The sequence below is a fragment of the Sardina pilchardus genome, chromosome 19, assembly GCF_963854185.1.
Source record: "Sardina pilchardus chromosome 19, fSarPil1.1, whole genome shotgun sequence".
Taxonomy (NCBI): Eukaryota; Metazoa; Chordata; class Actinopteri; order Clupeiformes; family Clupeidae; genus Sardina; species Sardina pilchardus.
The window spans coordinates 6,083,922-6,100,032 of NC_085012.1; the positions used below are offsets into that span (position 1 = coordinate 6,083,922).

At 39.0% G+C, this 16,111-nt stretch overlaps 1 protein-coding gene across 1 annotated transcript in view; it reads left to right on the plus strand.

Annotated features, from left to right (window-relative positions):
• Window positions 1-15,421, plus strand: part of cdh19 (cadherin 19, type 2) — a 15,729-nt gene extending 308 nt beyond the window's left edge. The window contains exons 2-13 of the mRNA XM_062520964.1: window positions 4,470-4,538; window positions 5,036-5,410; window positions 5,526-5,820; window positions 6,598-6,717; window positions 7,069-7,236; window positions 8,557-8,744; window positions 9,510-9,763; window positions 10,851-10,987; window positions 11,338-11,459; window positions 11,830-11,947; window positions 12,075-12,326; window positions 13,559-15,421. Coding sequence (XP_062376948.1) covers window positions 5,207-5,410; window positions 5,526-5,820; window positions 6,598-6,717; window positions 7,069-7,236; window positions 8,557-8,744; window positions 9,510-9,763; window positions 10,851-10,987; window positions 11,338-11,459; window positions 11,830-11,947; window positions 12,075-12,326; window positions 13,559-14,064 — 2,364 coding nt within the window. The 5' untranslated portion in view covers window positions 4,470-4,538; window positions 5,036-5,206 and the 3' untranslated portion in view covers window positions 14,065-15,421. The remainder of the gene's footprint in view (window positions 1-4,469; window positions 4,539-5,035; window positions 5,411-5,525; window positions 5,821-6,597; window positions 6,718-7,068; window positions 7,237-8,556; window positions 8,745-9,509; window positions 9,764-10,850; window positions 10,988-11,337; window positions 11,460-11,829; window positions 11,948-12,074; window positions 12,327-13,558) is intronic.
• Window positions 15,422-16,111: the final 690 nt, after the last annotated feature.

Sequence of the window (16,111 nt, forward strand, 5' to 3'; positions counted from 1 at the left end):
TCGTATACTACAGTATACCATGAAATACAAAATGTCAATATCTCTCAACTTAGTGAAATATCTGATAATATGTGTTTGTTAAGTACCTAACAAAGTCAAATTCTAAAGGTTTGTGTCTTTCATCTTTCCTATTCTCTAGTATAAAAGTGATTAATATGCCGAAGAAAGGTTAAATAGTTTCAAATAAAAGTTTTTTTTTTTTTTTTTAAATGTAAATGTTTTTTTTTTAAATGTTGTTTGTTTCTTTCTTTTGTTCCACCATAACAGACATGTTTGTGTTGTGGGGGACATACATGGTTACACTTAAATAGAAGTTGGTGTCACCATCTTTTCAAGCATAACAGGATAGATTTTACCAAACGCACAGCCCCCAAATGACCAATTACAAACTGTTCAGTTGTGTGATGTCATACATGTCTCCTTTGTTCAACACTTGATGAATAGACAAGCTAAAACCTTTTCATGAAAATAATATTTATCCATGCCAAAGTCTTGAGACTCCAGTTAGATAGAAGTCTAAGACAACACAGAATCGTGCAGGGTTTTTTTTATATTTCAGTATGATATTTGATTTATTTCAAGCCTATAATTAAAGTAAACTCAAATGTTGTTGTTTTTTTTATTAAACAAACTATAGAAAGAATATAGGAGGTTAAAACTATGAAATAAATAAATAGTATTTGCTTTGATACCTCTGAGATATGCACAGAAATAAACGGAAATAGCTAAAAAGTTCAACTACATGAAACAATCAGACTTGTCTGATTTTTTTTTCCACTTTCAATTTTGGTTTCTCCTCCAGTGTCATAGATAGTGCATGAGCCATAAGCCATGTTTGGGTATTATTTCCTCCTCCTCTTTCTGATGTGCTCACCGTTGACAGCTGAGTTCTCCCCATAACGCCAGCAAGTTCTAAATTTTGGTCTCATGATGTGTGCTTGGCAAGCCTATGAAAGCTCATCATTAGCTCACGATTCACTGGCCACTAATTGGAATGTCACTCCCTAAGCTGCGAAGATATAAATACGTTAAGACACACGCGCACACATAAACACATACACACCCTCACATTTTGTAACTAAATTGAATTTCAAAAGGAAATTGGCCATCAGTAATTGTTTTTTTTTGCCACTGTGACATAATAGAATATAAGGGTAGAAGCCAATCTGTGTCCTGAGATTAAACAATTGCAATCAGTTGGTAATAGCCGAGAGGATGATTTAAACATCAAAGGGTTAATACAGTCATATATTTATTTAACCTATGTCCACAATTTAATGTTGATATTTCTGACCAATCATTACCAGAGGGATGCATTAACTTGAGTGGCACTTGATGATACTGTACATATTCATTTTGATTCAATCAAAATCAATTCACCAACACATCTCAGCTGTAAAGAAGGCGCCCAGTGAGGACAGCAGTTTACAGATGGACTTGCCCATCATCATGATAAATGGCATTGGCACCCAGACTTTTGTCTCCAGTGATGATTTGTTTACACTAAGGACGCAAATATTGAAATTCTAAATGCTGGTAGTTTTCAAGTTTCTGTTTGTTCCATTTAATGAGATTATAAGAAGGCCTACTTCTCACTTGTGTATCACAAAATCAAATATGTTACAGGATTTGTAATAAATGGGATTGGGACCATTTAAAATGACAGATGGTATACAGTACATAACAACAAAGGGCTGAGATTAAGTTTTGGCAAGATTTTTATCCAAAGCAATATGCAAGTACTTGTACAGTACTTGTTTGAGGGACACTTCTAGTAACCCTGGGCAGTCGTACTGTACATTTCCCTTTCACATTTGTAATTGGATAGACAGACACAGACACGCAGACACACACACACACGCACGCACGCACGCACGCACACACACACACACACACACACACACACACACACACACACACACACACACACACAGACACACACACACACACACACACACACACACACACACACACGCACACACACACACAGGGATGGACTGGGACTAAAAAAAGGCCCTGGACTTTCTTCCAAGTAGGCCCACTACCATATCCAATACAGCACACACACACACACACACGCACACAGTCAAGTCAAGTCAAGGTATCACGTTCAAAAATAGGTGGTAATATTTTACAAAAATGGAAATGTTGATTGGGTGCTGCTGGAGAATTTGGGCTCCATGACATAAAATACTTTTGGGCCTCCCACATGCTAGGGGGTTCGGGAGCATGCTCCTTACAGTTTTTTACAATCACTTTGCTACTATTTTCAGAACCTTGATGTCATTTTTCAAAACTCTAGACACAAAACTCAAAACTGTTATCACTTGTAACACAGGCCCTCTAATGTTCAAAACATTGGATTGTACATTCACATCTTCAAAGAAATCTTGCAATTGCACAATCATTGGTTCAAAAAACAAATTTACTGTGAAATACCACTGAAACATAACTATAGATCACCCGCACACAAGCAACCGATAGTTTCATTGTGTCATTGTTCGTACAATCATTAGATATTGTAGAACAAAATAGGTGATACAGGTTTCATTATGGTACTACAGGAACAGTACAGTAAACACATCTCTGTAAAAGTACTGCAGTAGTAGAGAGAATACTACAGACACAGTGGAATCATTGATCAAAGTTTGTAATATTGATTCAAAACACTACAGTACAATCACAACATAGGTTTATTTGAATTAAAGTAAAAATAATTAGCTATGAAATAGAAAAGAAAATTCAGCCTGATGAAAATATAAAATATAAAAAATATGTTTTTTTTATATAAAGATATAAAATATTAGGCTACATCCATGGATAATTGGTTCATGCTCCACGCTCATTGGTGACAGTGAATCTTGTTACAGTATCTTGAAACTTTCATGATTTGCAGTAAACATGGAAGATTGTGTGCCTGTTTCGTGTTTCCATACAACTGCATAAGAGTAATGCAACAGTTACTTATCATTTTGAGCAGTTGTATCAATTGATAGTTAGATCATTGTAAGGAAATGACTAGACGCCTATTTGAAATGTAATGTGTGAATTGCCTTTTGAAATAGTAGTACTTTGATGTTAAGTTGTATCATATTGAACGGGTGAGTTTTGTTGAATGAACAAATGATCTAAGTTGTATGTGTATTGTATCCAAGCAATTGAGAAAAGGGTTAGAGTTTTGAAAAATGAGCATTTTGATCATTGGTTGTGAGTTTTGTGTCTAGAGTTGTGAAAAATGATATCAAGGTTCTGAAAATAGTAGCAAAGTGATTGTAAAAAACTGTAAGAGACCGCTAAATTATGGCTTCTGGTGGATTTTGAGGAAACTATTTGATAAATTGACTCAGAATGTATGACATACAGTACATTGATAGCATATTGCAATACAGCCTGTAAAAACCTTCACAGGTTGTTTTATTTAAACAAGTCTATTGGGAGTTTGATCTCATTACATACAATCCATGGAGTAAGAATAGCTCCTGAGCAAGCTTTGAATGATGCAAAGGTCACATCTGTTAAACTCACCTTAACATGACATTTACTGAGGGTACAACACATTACATCTTATAAACCTTATCTTATAGCCTAAACAAAGCAACACTCTCGGCCTGTTGCTTCACCTCTAGTCTGCAAGGCAGGGTTAGCTCACTGTAACCTCTTATAACTTGCTTTTGACAAAAAGTGTCTGCCAAAACAATAACCATAATCATTATAACATTTTCAAATGATCTGTTAACATGCTATATTCTTGTTTTTATATGCATTTAATTATATATTTGCAGTATGTATATACACACACCATATATATTTAACAAAAAAAGAGCCTTTTGCCTTTGTGGGGACTTTTCATTTGAAAGGGAGCTATTTATGAAGTTTTGTGTAGGCCTGTGAGTCTGCTAATGCTTGATAGCAGACTTCAGAAAGGCTAGCTCGCCTAAAGAAAGGTCGTCTGTGCAACGTTTATTTACTTTTTAGCAGTTTAGGACCCGTATGGAGGTCCAAGCTCTTAGAGTTAAGTGTTGCCAATGTGTTGTGAAAACGTACTGTACCACTTTGTTGAATGGAAGAACATAAACGGTGGGGGAGAACGAGGTAAATTGAACATAGTAAGTTGAGCATGGGGTAAAATGACACACCTTTTTTTCTAGGACACCCGTAAGCAAAATGTGGCAGCATTTTAAGGAAGAGGGAATCATTCCTTACAATCCATGGATATGTAGGCTAGCACATGGCAAAAGAAAAAAAAATTGCTCGCCGAGTGGATTCTATTCATGTCCAGAGTTAGAGTGATTTAGAGAAAACATGAATAGATGCATTACGTCTCAACTAAGCTATGACGTGAGCGCTACACAAAAACATGAATGTTACCTTGTTGTAAGAGGTATTTTCTTTCACCTTGGTGGTTGTGGGGTAAGATGCGTCATTAGGGAGGATGGAGTAAGTTGAGTCTTCTTTTTCGTTTTTGATAGGCCTATATCCCAAGTTCTTCCATGAGGACATCATCTTACCGACTCCAACTGACATTCATCACCTGCTATGTAAGCACACAGTTGGATTCTAGCGCGCTTTATAAACATGATGCTATCATGAGCAAGACTGAACCATAGGGGGTGAAATGTACTGTAAGGCTGCATCATCTTGCTATCCTGTATCACTGAAAACGCAATGGCACAAATGTTTACTTTTTTGGATGACAATGGTAGCGTAGAAATTGGCCTAGCCTACTGCTTTGATTAAGCCTGAGTGACATACATTTATGTGGAGAGCTACAGTAGCCGATGAAGGGCCCTCTGTTTCATACTGTAAGTCAATGTTCCTTTTTAATACAAACAGTTTTGTTCCAAAATGTCAGATTTCCCAATAATGCATTGCCATTAGTATTGACAAGAATAGGCTACTGATTATGATTATGCAAATTATGTATATTGACAACAATATACAGTATACTGTAGGTCTTTCACCATACAAATGTTCATCAACTTCAATATCTTTAATGGTTTTTCACTGCTGTTGTTCTCCTGTTTTGTTGATATAGAATGAAAGGCCACAGAAGCTGGATGGAGGTGCAGTGATACAGAAGTGTAAATGCCTTGACTCCACACTTGAATGTCATCATGAAGATACAAAATAACATTTCAGTTGAACGCTGGGATTAAAAGCCACTGTATGAAATAAACAGTGCAAAACAAATAGATCAATTGAAGCCATGGACCGTGCTGTCCTTCCCATGGTGATCATCACCTTCGTGCTGCCCGGCTATGTTCTGGCAGATCGAGGTGCTCCAAATAATGTTTACATCTTGCAGTCGTCCACAAGTCAACTAGCGCCTCACCCGCGACTCAAGCGTGGCTGGATTTGGAATGAGCTTTTTGTGGAGGAAGAAGACCCTATTCTACGAGTCATTGGCAAGGTGCTGTGCTGTGCGCTCCCTCAATCCCATTACTGCTTTCTCAAGACAGAATTTATATGACATGAATATTAAGACACATATACTAAATTGTAGTTATTTGTGTCCCTGTTGACAGCTCATAACCGATTCCGATACGGGGAACTTTGCTATCAAATATGTTTTGTCTGGAGAGGGGGCTGGTGAGATCTTTGAAATCGACGAGTACACAGGTGAAATCAGCTGCCTGAAGACGCTGGACCGGGAAGAGAAGGCCTTCTACATCCTCCAGGCCCAGGCCATAGACCGGAGGACAGAGCAGCCTGTTGAGCCGGAGTCAGAGTTCATCATCAAAGTGAAAGACATTAATGACAATGCTCCTGTGTTCCAGAATGAACCCTATGTTTCCAGCATTCCAGAGATGTGCCCAATGGGTAGGTCTGAATATTACGCCATAGACTATATTATGTATCTGCTTTCCATTTTTGTTATGTAATAGTAATATATCACATGAAAACAATTACAGTAAAAACGAAACTATGAAACTAATTCATTTCTTTAAAACATATTCAACAGTTTAAATGATGGCATACAACTGATATGGTTCGTATAAATACAACATAACATTGTATCTTTGAAAGCAGATCCTTTTCAATATTCCTGATTGTCATCACAGCCCTGCAGTCACAGTTCTTTGCATTCCCACTATATTTCAGTATTCTGGTGACTAAATGCATTTTCTTGAGATATCATAGCCTACTACCACACTACTTCCCTGGATATGATTTATTTCTACTTAAATATTGCTATCATTACCATTGGCACACACATTACCATTTCAATTTATATGTAATCTGCCTCTATGGCATAATGTCTTTATTGCAATAAATCATATTGTGCTTGCACTGGACTTGAGAGGGAGAGCAATATAACGCAGGAGAGGAAGAACATTACAGAGAGAGAGAGAGAGAGAGAGAGAGAGAGAGAGAGAGAGAGAGAGAGAGAGAGAGAGAGGCAGAAGGACTTAGCCCATGAGGACAGTAGAGTGCTTGGAAAAAAGCTGGACACAGTCTGACAGAGAGACAGCGATTTCACATCACATTTTTCAGCATTCGTACAATACACACAGACACACACACACACACACACACACACACACACACACAAATGATGTATTGATTGATACTGTTCTATGTGATCATTTATGATAGGTACAACCGTTGTTCAGGTAACAGCAACAGATGCAGATGACCCACTGGCGGGGAGCAATGCCAAACTCATATACTCCATTCTACAGGGGGATCCCTACTTCTCTGTGGAACCAAAGACAGGTCAGTTTGCCTTGACAAAAATAAATATTTTAATTAACTTCCAAAAACTGATTCACAGTCTATAAGCTTACTTCAGTGTCGGTTAAAGAAAGGTTTATCAAAGCTAATGTCTCAAACCTTCTTTGGAGATTAAAAAAAAAAACGCACAATGTTCCTTGCCGTCCAAAAGTGGGAATTTACGATGACCTTTAGACATTTGCAGACTGTTGAGTGCACTTTTATGTTCATTCGAAGGTCAGCAGATATATGTAATATTTGTATTGCAATATCACAAGTACATTTTCAAAGTTGGTGGATATCTTGAACTTGCTGATTGTAAAATTCATTATATTGCTCTCTTCACTTCACAAGGGCTAATCGTTACCTCTTGGCCAAACATGGACCGTGAAGCCAGAGAGAGATATCTGGTAGTGGTGCAGGTCAAAGACATGATGGGCTTGAATGGCGGCTACTCAGCCACCACAACAGTGACCATCACCTTATCAGATGTCAATGACAATGGGCCCAATTTTCAACACAGTAAGTCTTCCTAAGATGTCACTGTTATTTTTCTCCTTTGCATACGTTGACATTTGCATCTTCTGACATTTAAAAAAAAAGACATTCAGTCATTTAAATTCAGTTTGGTGGGCATTTGTTAGAAAATATGATAGGGACTAGAATAGGGCTGTGTAGATATGATACTGTAACATTTGATTATAAGCTTTGACACAATTCAAATTCAGGATTCATGACTCAAAGAGCTAGGTGTTGATTTAAATATCATTATCATAAAATCCTAGCCGTCCCACCTTCTATGTCTGGTATTACGGTAAAAGCATTCACTGTTAGAATTGGGACCTTATTGTGCTCTACACACTTTCCCCTTATATTAATGATCATTGGATTTTGCCCACAGGCTTCAGAATAGTGCAGCCAAGAGCCCTATGGGGAAGTCACACCAAAGATCCTTCATTACTGACAAGATAGAGCAACATAATGCATCTCTATGGAAGCAAAATTCGAACAGTTCCTGTCTGCTTAAAAAGGCGTGTCGCAAAGACGTCATAGTGGGATATCGATCTCTGCCAGATTGGCAAGCAGTTCAATTCAAATGTAACGTCACTTTCTAGGTCTGCTTAAAGGGGGATTTCGCCCCCCTCCCCTTTGCGAAAACAGATCACGGAAATGGTCGAACATTTTGCGCCTCTCCCTCCACTTTAACCCTCCCTGGTCACACCCAAAAGAAAACTTTGTATGAGATGAGATACTTTATTGATCCCCGTGGGGATATTCAAATATGAATAATAATGTGCAATATTAATGAGAGATTTTGTCTATAGATTGCATTTAACATTGACTGCATTGACACAACATTACAGTGTTGCAAAAATGGCTGTTTATAAAGAAAATGCCAATCAGTGCAGTGTGGTAGTACTGTTAAATCAATCGTCAAAATCCAAGTCATCTCAGCCTACAAATCTTGAGTAACAGAAATGATGTATGTTTGAATGTGTATTTTAGTGTGCATGTGCATGATTCCACAGTTATCTTTAATCAGTCCGACTTGAAAGGACATTTGTCATGACCTTTTGAAATAGATCACAGCTTGAGCTTTAATACAAATAAACCTTTATAAATAAATAAAATCATAGGGCAATCGGTAAAACAGCATTAAAAAGTAATTACCATCAAAAAAACATTTTAACCATTTCTGATTGTGCAGACAGTATGCAACCTTCATATATTTGATGCAGCTGTTCAAAATAAACTTTTCTTTGTTGACCTTGTGCATTTTGAATAGAGAAAAAAAAAACACGTCCATAATAGTACTGACTCCTAATCCACCTGCCTTCACAGACCTCTACACATTTGTAGTGTCAGAATCCGCTGCAGTGGGCACTACAGTGGGTAGGATCATGGCAGAAGACGGAGACATTGGGGTGAACGCCAGGATGAACTACAGCCTGGAGGACTTGGAGGAAAGCGCCACCTTTAAGATTCAAACGGACCCTGTGACCCAAGAGGGCGTGATTCTGCTGGCCAAGGTGAGCTTCAGAAAGCCCAGAAAGTTCTCCATGTGGATGCTAAAAACCTTTTTCATTCTATTCAAAATGACTGAGCATATCCATAGCCAAGTCTAGATCAGAGGATTGGCTTTGCCCTCTGATTACAAAAGTGTAGAAGTGATATTGACACGGGCTCTTGTCACCAAAGTCCTCTTCTTATTCCTTTGTCAATGTCGTAAAAGCCGTAGCCTACCAATGGTAGTATTCAGACAGAAATGGCTCAGCCTATTCTTGAAGTCTTTCCCTCCTGTTGAGCTTCCCAAGGAATTGACTGTGCCCTTCACAGAATTGGTTTTTATGAGTTCTGATATGCTGTTCACTCAAGGCATGAGGCAGAAAAAATGTAATGTTGATGGATTGGACTCGTTCGGAAATGGAAGTGATAGTCTTTTCTCAAGTCCTTTGGGGGACACAGTAACAGCTGAAAAACTGTTTTTAACAAGCGCGGCGTTGTGTATTGAAATACACACATGGTCAAGTAAAAGCCTGGATCATCGTTGTGAGTGAAATGTTTCTGAAATGACCCTGATGTCCTATGACTGTTTTATGCACAAGAACTGTATCAAATCACACTTACTTAACTCATTCCCAATGGCATATTACAGCATTCATAATGTTCCTATTATGTAAATCAAATTAATGACAACTATTATGTAAATAGCCTAAATCTGAAGTCCAGCAAAGCATTTCAGAGTATTTCCAGGACTGCATTCCTAAACCTGCTGTGATTTTGCCTGTTTTCAGCCTCTGGATTATGAGAGCAAAAGGCGATTTGTTATCGCCGTGGATGCCATCAATGACCACTTAGACGCACGGTTCCTCAGCATCTATGAGTTCAGTGACAGAACGACAGTGAAAATGTTGGTGGAAGATGTGGATGAGCCACCTGAGTTCAGTGCTCTGATGTACGAATGGAAAGTTCCAGAAAATGCGGCTGTTGGAACACAAGTTGGAACAGTCAGTGCAAGAGACACTGATGCAGCCAATAACCCAATAACGTAAGTGAAACAAACAAACAAAAATTGGTAACACTTTATTTGAAGGGGTCTACATAAGGGTGACATGTTACCGTCATAAGAATGACATGACACATGTCACGCACGTTAATGACACATTATTGAGGTTTATTATGACTGTTGTCATAATGTGTCATTCGATTTTTGAAAAGATTTTGACAGTTTAGTTTCACCCTTATGTAGACCCCTTCAAAGTGTTACCCAAAAATTCTTCTGTGTTAAAGGATAACCAAGATTTTTTTTTTTTTTTTAATCAATGTAAGCGGGTGCATTTATCCTCTGTTAGGTTTTGCTGATCTATTCTGATTCATGAGTCAGAAAGGCAATTACCTCAGAGATATTGGGGGAAGAACAATGAAAGGTCAGCAGTCAAGTTTAATCTGAAAATCTTTATAAAATCTGGGCAGAAGCACACATCTATAGATTTATTCCATCAGTAGGTCAGTTAACTCTCATAGACTTATTAACTTATTTTAGAGATATATTTGGCATATGACTGTACATGCAGATTAATCTCATGTTGATTTTGTAGAAAATCTGTGCCGAGTCAAGAAGGAAAAAAATAATAACTCTATTAATAACAGATTGTACGATGTGCTCAAAAGATGATTTCAAGTCTTTTGAACATATGGACGTGTGAAACAGGTGGTTCATACTTTATGTTACTGACAACAAGGTTTCACTTGATAAGGCTTCAGAGAACTTTTATTTTCCAGATTAAGGCTGAACTATTCTTTGTCTGTATGCATTGAACAGTTGTTTGTAGACTTTTAATTATAGTCTTGTGAATAGAAACCAACTTCCAACGAATGTCTTTGAACAAAAATATGTTTTGAAACTGAAATATTTCTTTTACATAATCAGAATTTCAAATGCAACACTTTACTAGCCCTTAATTAGACTTCTGGTTGGCTGCCTTCTCATTCATTCATTCCCTCAGTCATTCCCTGGAGAAGTTCAGTGCATGTCAGTTCTCAATTTTGAGGTCCAAAAAACAGTACTATCACCCGCAAGAAATAGCTTCCTGGATATGAACTTCCCCTGTTGCTTTTTTTCACCCCTCATTCAGATACTCCATGGCCAAAAGCAGTGACATGAGGAACGTTTTCAGAATAGACCCCAACAATGGAACTGTAACCGTGGCCAAATCTCTGGACCGGGAGACAGATGACTGGCACAATCTCACGATATCTGCCATGGAGACAAGTGAGGCAAATCTGTCATTCTGGAAGACATGCACTGAGGTTACTTCAGCCCAGTATCAGTGGGAACTCTAGTCTCTAGTAGATGATATGAGCCATCTATATGAACCGGTGACATCAAAACCCTTTGCACTGTGCAAGCTTTCTAGACCGTTGTATTACCCATTTCAGGCATTGTTATACAAAGTTATTCTGTACTGCTTCTAGATGGAGTCTATATCTTAGCTGTCAAAAAAAAAAACTCTTCAGAGACGATGGGATTTGGTCTGCACTAGGAAGAACATGCCCCTGTCTGGGATTCACTGTGTTACTCACTGCTTGTTCAACGTGTTAATGCGTTACCTCTGATTTCAGGGGAGGGCTATTTATCGTCGTTGGTGGAGGTGTTTATTCGAGTGCTGGATATCAATGACAATGCGCCACAACTCTCCAGGGAGTATCAGCCACATATTTGTGAGGGCACACCGGCAGGAGAGGTGAACAGTTACTCTCTGAAGCTACACAGATATTGAGCCTAAATAACCCATGTAAATGGCCACCCAATAACCCTGTTTTTTTATGAATTGCACACATTTGACAAAATACTGTGTTTTACAGTATATAGATATTGGTTCTTCTTTAAATTATTGATTAATGATTTTGTGATTCATGATATTTTCCTGTTTTTTGTTAAAAAAAAGAAATACTCAGCTGAACTTAACTGTTAATGGATAATTCAAAAGTTGTGATATAATAAGTTGTTTTTTTCATGGAGCATAAAGAATATTTGTTTAATATGAAACATGATTTTTGTTTGTTGTTTTTGTTTGTTGCCTGAGTTTTTTTTGTTTTCTTCATGTTCTTCAGGTCATTCAGAGGATCAGTGCCACTGACCCTGATGACCCCATGGAGGGCCACCATTTCTACTTTTCCATGGTCCCAGAGAAGAACACCAATCCCAACTTCACTATCCGAGATAACCAGGGTTTGTAATGCTGATGGCAATGGGACCAAACAGAAATATCCTGTTAACAACTTTTCCCAGATAATCAAGTGCTTTCTCTCTCCCTCTCTCTCTCTCTCTCTCTCTCTGTCTCCATGTGTGTGATCAGATAACTCTGCAGGAATCTTGGCTCGACGGAGCACTTTCTCAAGGAAAGACCGCACCCAGTATATCTTGCCAGTAGTGGTGACAGACAGTGGGTCCCCTGCAATGTCCAGCACCAGTACTCTGACCATCAGTGTGTGCATCTGCCAGCCAGCTGGGCACTGCCCGTCGGGGGGAGTCGAGGCTTTCGCCCTCTCCATGGGTTTGAATCTACAAGGCCTCATGGGTATTCTGGTCTGTCTGGCTACGCTCGCAGGTAAGGAAGAAGGGTAGGTGGGAGGAATCGTGGGTATTGTAGTCTTAATAGAGTCTGATATGCTATTGACTTGTGTTCAGTTCTCCTTTTCTTTATCATGATGGTAGAGTGCTAATTGCAGGGAAGTCCAGGATCAGAGCATTACTCATTTAGTGTCAATTAAAAAAGTGTTTTGCATGACTTGTGACATGCTGCTGATCGTTTCATTAATTAATCATAGTTGATTTAGAGTAATGTTGACCATCAAGCTCGCAGGTCCCACATCTGTTGCCATGAAGAAGAAAGATGATTAAGACAATTGAGATGGAGTGCTGTTCGTAATTAAGAATGTCATCCTTGATATTGCAAACTCCAAAAGAGTTACCAAGTCCTTTTTTTCAGCAGAGCCATTGTGTTAGTCAAAGTGCCTCATCTCATAACCTGGCAAGTATTGTGTGTGTGTGTGTGTGTGTGTGTGTGTGTGTGTGACTGTGCTTCTGCCTTTGAGGCTGGCTTCAAGGCTGCACATTCAGAGAATTCACGTAATTATGATTATGAACTTCAGTTCAAATCCTAACTCTGGTGCAAGTAATTTTGAACGCTTTGTCAAGAATAACAATATTCCTTGATGTGGTCATGAGACTGTAATTAGGCCAGCCCTGGGGTGCTTTCATGGGTTTGCAAAAGTGTGAGGCCTAATAATGCAGAACTGCTTTGTGTGAGCTGTCCCAATCATATAAAATATTAATATAAATAATCTGCAAGCTAACACTCGTACACATGCACGTTGTTCAATGAAAAGACCCATTTATTTCAAACTGGTGCCTTGAGCTTCATAAGTATAGAGCATGGATCTTGAGCTGACTGAAAATTTGTTCATGACTCTGTGACCTAAAGCCTGAGTGAATTCATTGCTGAGTGCTTTGAAGAAAATATTCAAGTCAGTGCTTTGACATGTAATTGTTCAGAATTGATGCCAGGAGGAAGCAAATTCCACAAATTACACCCAAGCCTGTTCTTTGAAAATGTTCAGTAATTCAAATCATAAAATGGTAAAAACCTCCTTATTTTTTATGTTAAAATAAATGAGTCTCAAAAAGAAGAGATTGATGACTGAGCCCATCTCATTTAGAAATTGAATTGGCTTAATGGGCTGAGGTACAGATCTAAGCGCTGCCTCATTTTGCCTTAAAAACTCCATCAGCTGATTCTCTATGTGGTGTTTAAGCTTCTGTCCTGTCCCCCACCCCCAGTTCTCTCTGCACTAATTATTGCCGTGAGGAGACACAGGAAGAGGAATCAGGAGAAGTTGTCGCTGGATGAAATGGAAACCATGGAGTACTCAGAGAAAGTGCTGCGGTATTCCGAGCCGAACAGCAACCAGAACGACTGCCTGCCGGCTCAGGTCCCGCTGAGGCCTCACCCCAGGCGTCGGGAACGCCGGCTGCGGAGGGAGGAGGTGGCGGCCAGCATCCGCATGTCCCTTCGCCACTCCCACCTCATTGGCCCCGAGGATGAAGTCTTCCGCCAGTTCATTATGGATCGCCTGACCGAGGCTGACCAGGACCCGTACGCGCCTCCCTTCGACTGCCTGAGAACATATGCCTTCGAGGGCACAGGATCTGCCACTGGATCCCTGAGCTCGCTGGAGTCCTTCACTGTGGTGGAGTCTGGGGCTGAGAGAGCCCGTGAGCCCACCACACGATTCTTTAGACTCACTCCCTGGATGGGCGGGGCTGAAGAAGAGACGAGTTTCTGAATAAGAAATAAGAAAGGGTGAAAGAATGCCCAACGATGTCCGGCTAAGATGTCAGGATGACAATATCTTCAACCAAAGTAGAGAACATACAGTATGAGTGTGACTGAACGGATGGGAGATCGAAAGACTAGTTTACAATTTACTATGCCAATAGACATTTATGTTTATGGTTTATGTGTTTATAGAGCTTTGCCAGTATTATTGTATTGTATTCTGTTTCTAGGGAATTAATGTAATTTTTAGACTCCACTTATTACTTTTCTGTTATTGTTATTTATCAATTTAATTTGTGTTTACATGAATTCAATTTCCTGTGACTCCATTTGTAACATATTCCTCACAGTTGGTACTTTGCAACTGTAGACGATGGAGTCGTGCTATGTTTTGTATCAAATTGCATCCACTCAGAATAATGCATAAATTACTCAATTAATAGTCCAGCACTAGAGCATATGTAGAGAGCGTATGACACTTGATACTATCTTTATGATTCACAAATAGGACTCCACATGAACATACCAGAAGTAGTACCAGAAGTAGAGCAAAAGCCAGAAATAGTCAAATGCACTATTAAAGGTACAGTCAGCAATCACATTTGTTTACATTTATGTTTTTATTCAAATGTATTAGCTGATGTTTTTTTTTTTTCCAAAACATACATTATATTTCAATCAAGAACCAAACCAACCAAAACACACACCAGTGAGGTAACTCAACCCTCAACCTTCAAGTTTCCCAGAGAAACTCCTCACAGGGTTTTGCTTTTCTTTAGGGGACAGGCTGCCTCTACTTTGGTGATTTCCAGTATTCGGAGCCTGGGTTGCCTAAAGACACCAGGGTTTTTTTATAGTGTAAAAACAAGACAATGCGCGCACATCTCAGAAGTACAGGTGCTGGACCAAAATAAAAGTGAAAAGAAATGCGAAGGGTCTGGGAGCTTATATCAGACCTTTATCAATTCTTTTATTATAGTGTACTCACAGAATGGTCAGCTAGCGAGTCGTAAGGAGATGATTGCTGAATGTGTCAAAAAAAATATTATGGGCTTGAAATTGCGTAGGATCGCTGACTGCACCTTTAAGACCCAAAAAAGCTGGTAAATAAACCAAGCAATGTCCTACACAACTTTTACATCATTCATTGGTTCCAGTGCATCTGTGTTTTGCTAACAAAGGGATTGTCAAATTTCTACATGACCTGACTGATGGTACTCTGACGTATTACTCCTCAATCATTAAATACCTTAAATAATTGTTCATAAATCATGAAGTTATTCGAGTAGAAAGAACTTTCAGTAGTGTATGTTATGAAGAGAGTGGGGGAGGCAGCTCTTTGACAGCGGCAATAAATATTATAAAACGGAGGATTTCGAACCAGTGCACCTGTGCATTTTCAAGCCTCTCATAATTCAAAACACAAGGGACATTGGAATGTTAGTCTTCAGTAGTACTTGGTTGAATATATCTACCACACTGCGTGTTTGGCTAGCCCAGAGTTTTTCACCTACTTGATGATGGCTTACTTCACTGTACAAACCTGGCTTGGACCAAGCCAAGTACAGGTATGTACTTGCATGTTTTCTAAGTGGCAAACGGTTGGGCAGGCTGGTGGCACCAACGTAATCCTGATAGAGAACTGACGACACCCTTGGGTTTATAGGGTACGCAGTGGAAACATCTGCCATTAAAGACACATACCGTAATTTCCCGACTATAAGGCCGCGGCTTATACATTGATTTTGCAAACTTTCTTCAGCTATGAGGTTAATACACAGGGACAGTTAATATGGTATTAATATGGTTTTGTTTCTTTTAACTTGTATAAAACACTGTCCTGCGGCTTATACACAATGCGGTTTATATGCAGGAAGTTACCGTAGCGAGATTAAATTGGAAAAGTAAGAGCGAGTGTACACAGATAAGTATTCAACAGCCACTCTCCCCTGAGTAGGTATCACAGCCAAACCCAGATAAGTAATGACATTTGGACGTCACCTGTAAGTTAATGCTGCCATTTGGAACCAGTGAAATATTTGAAATAATTTGCA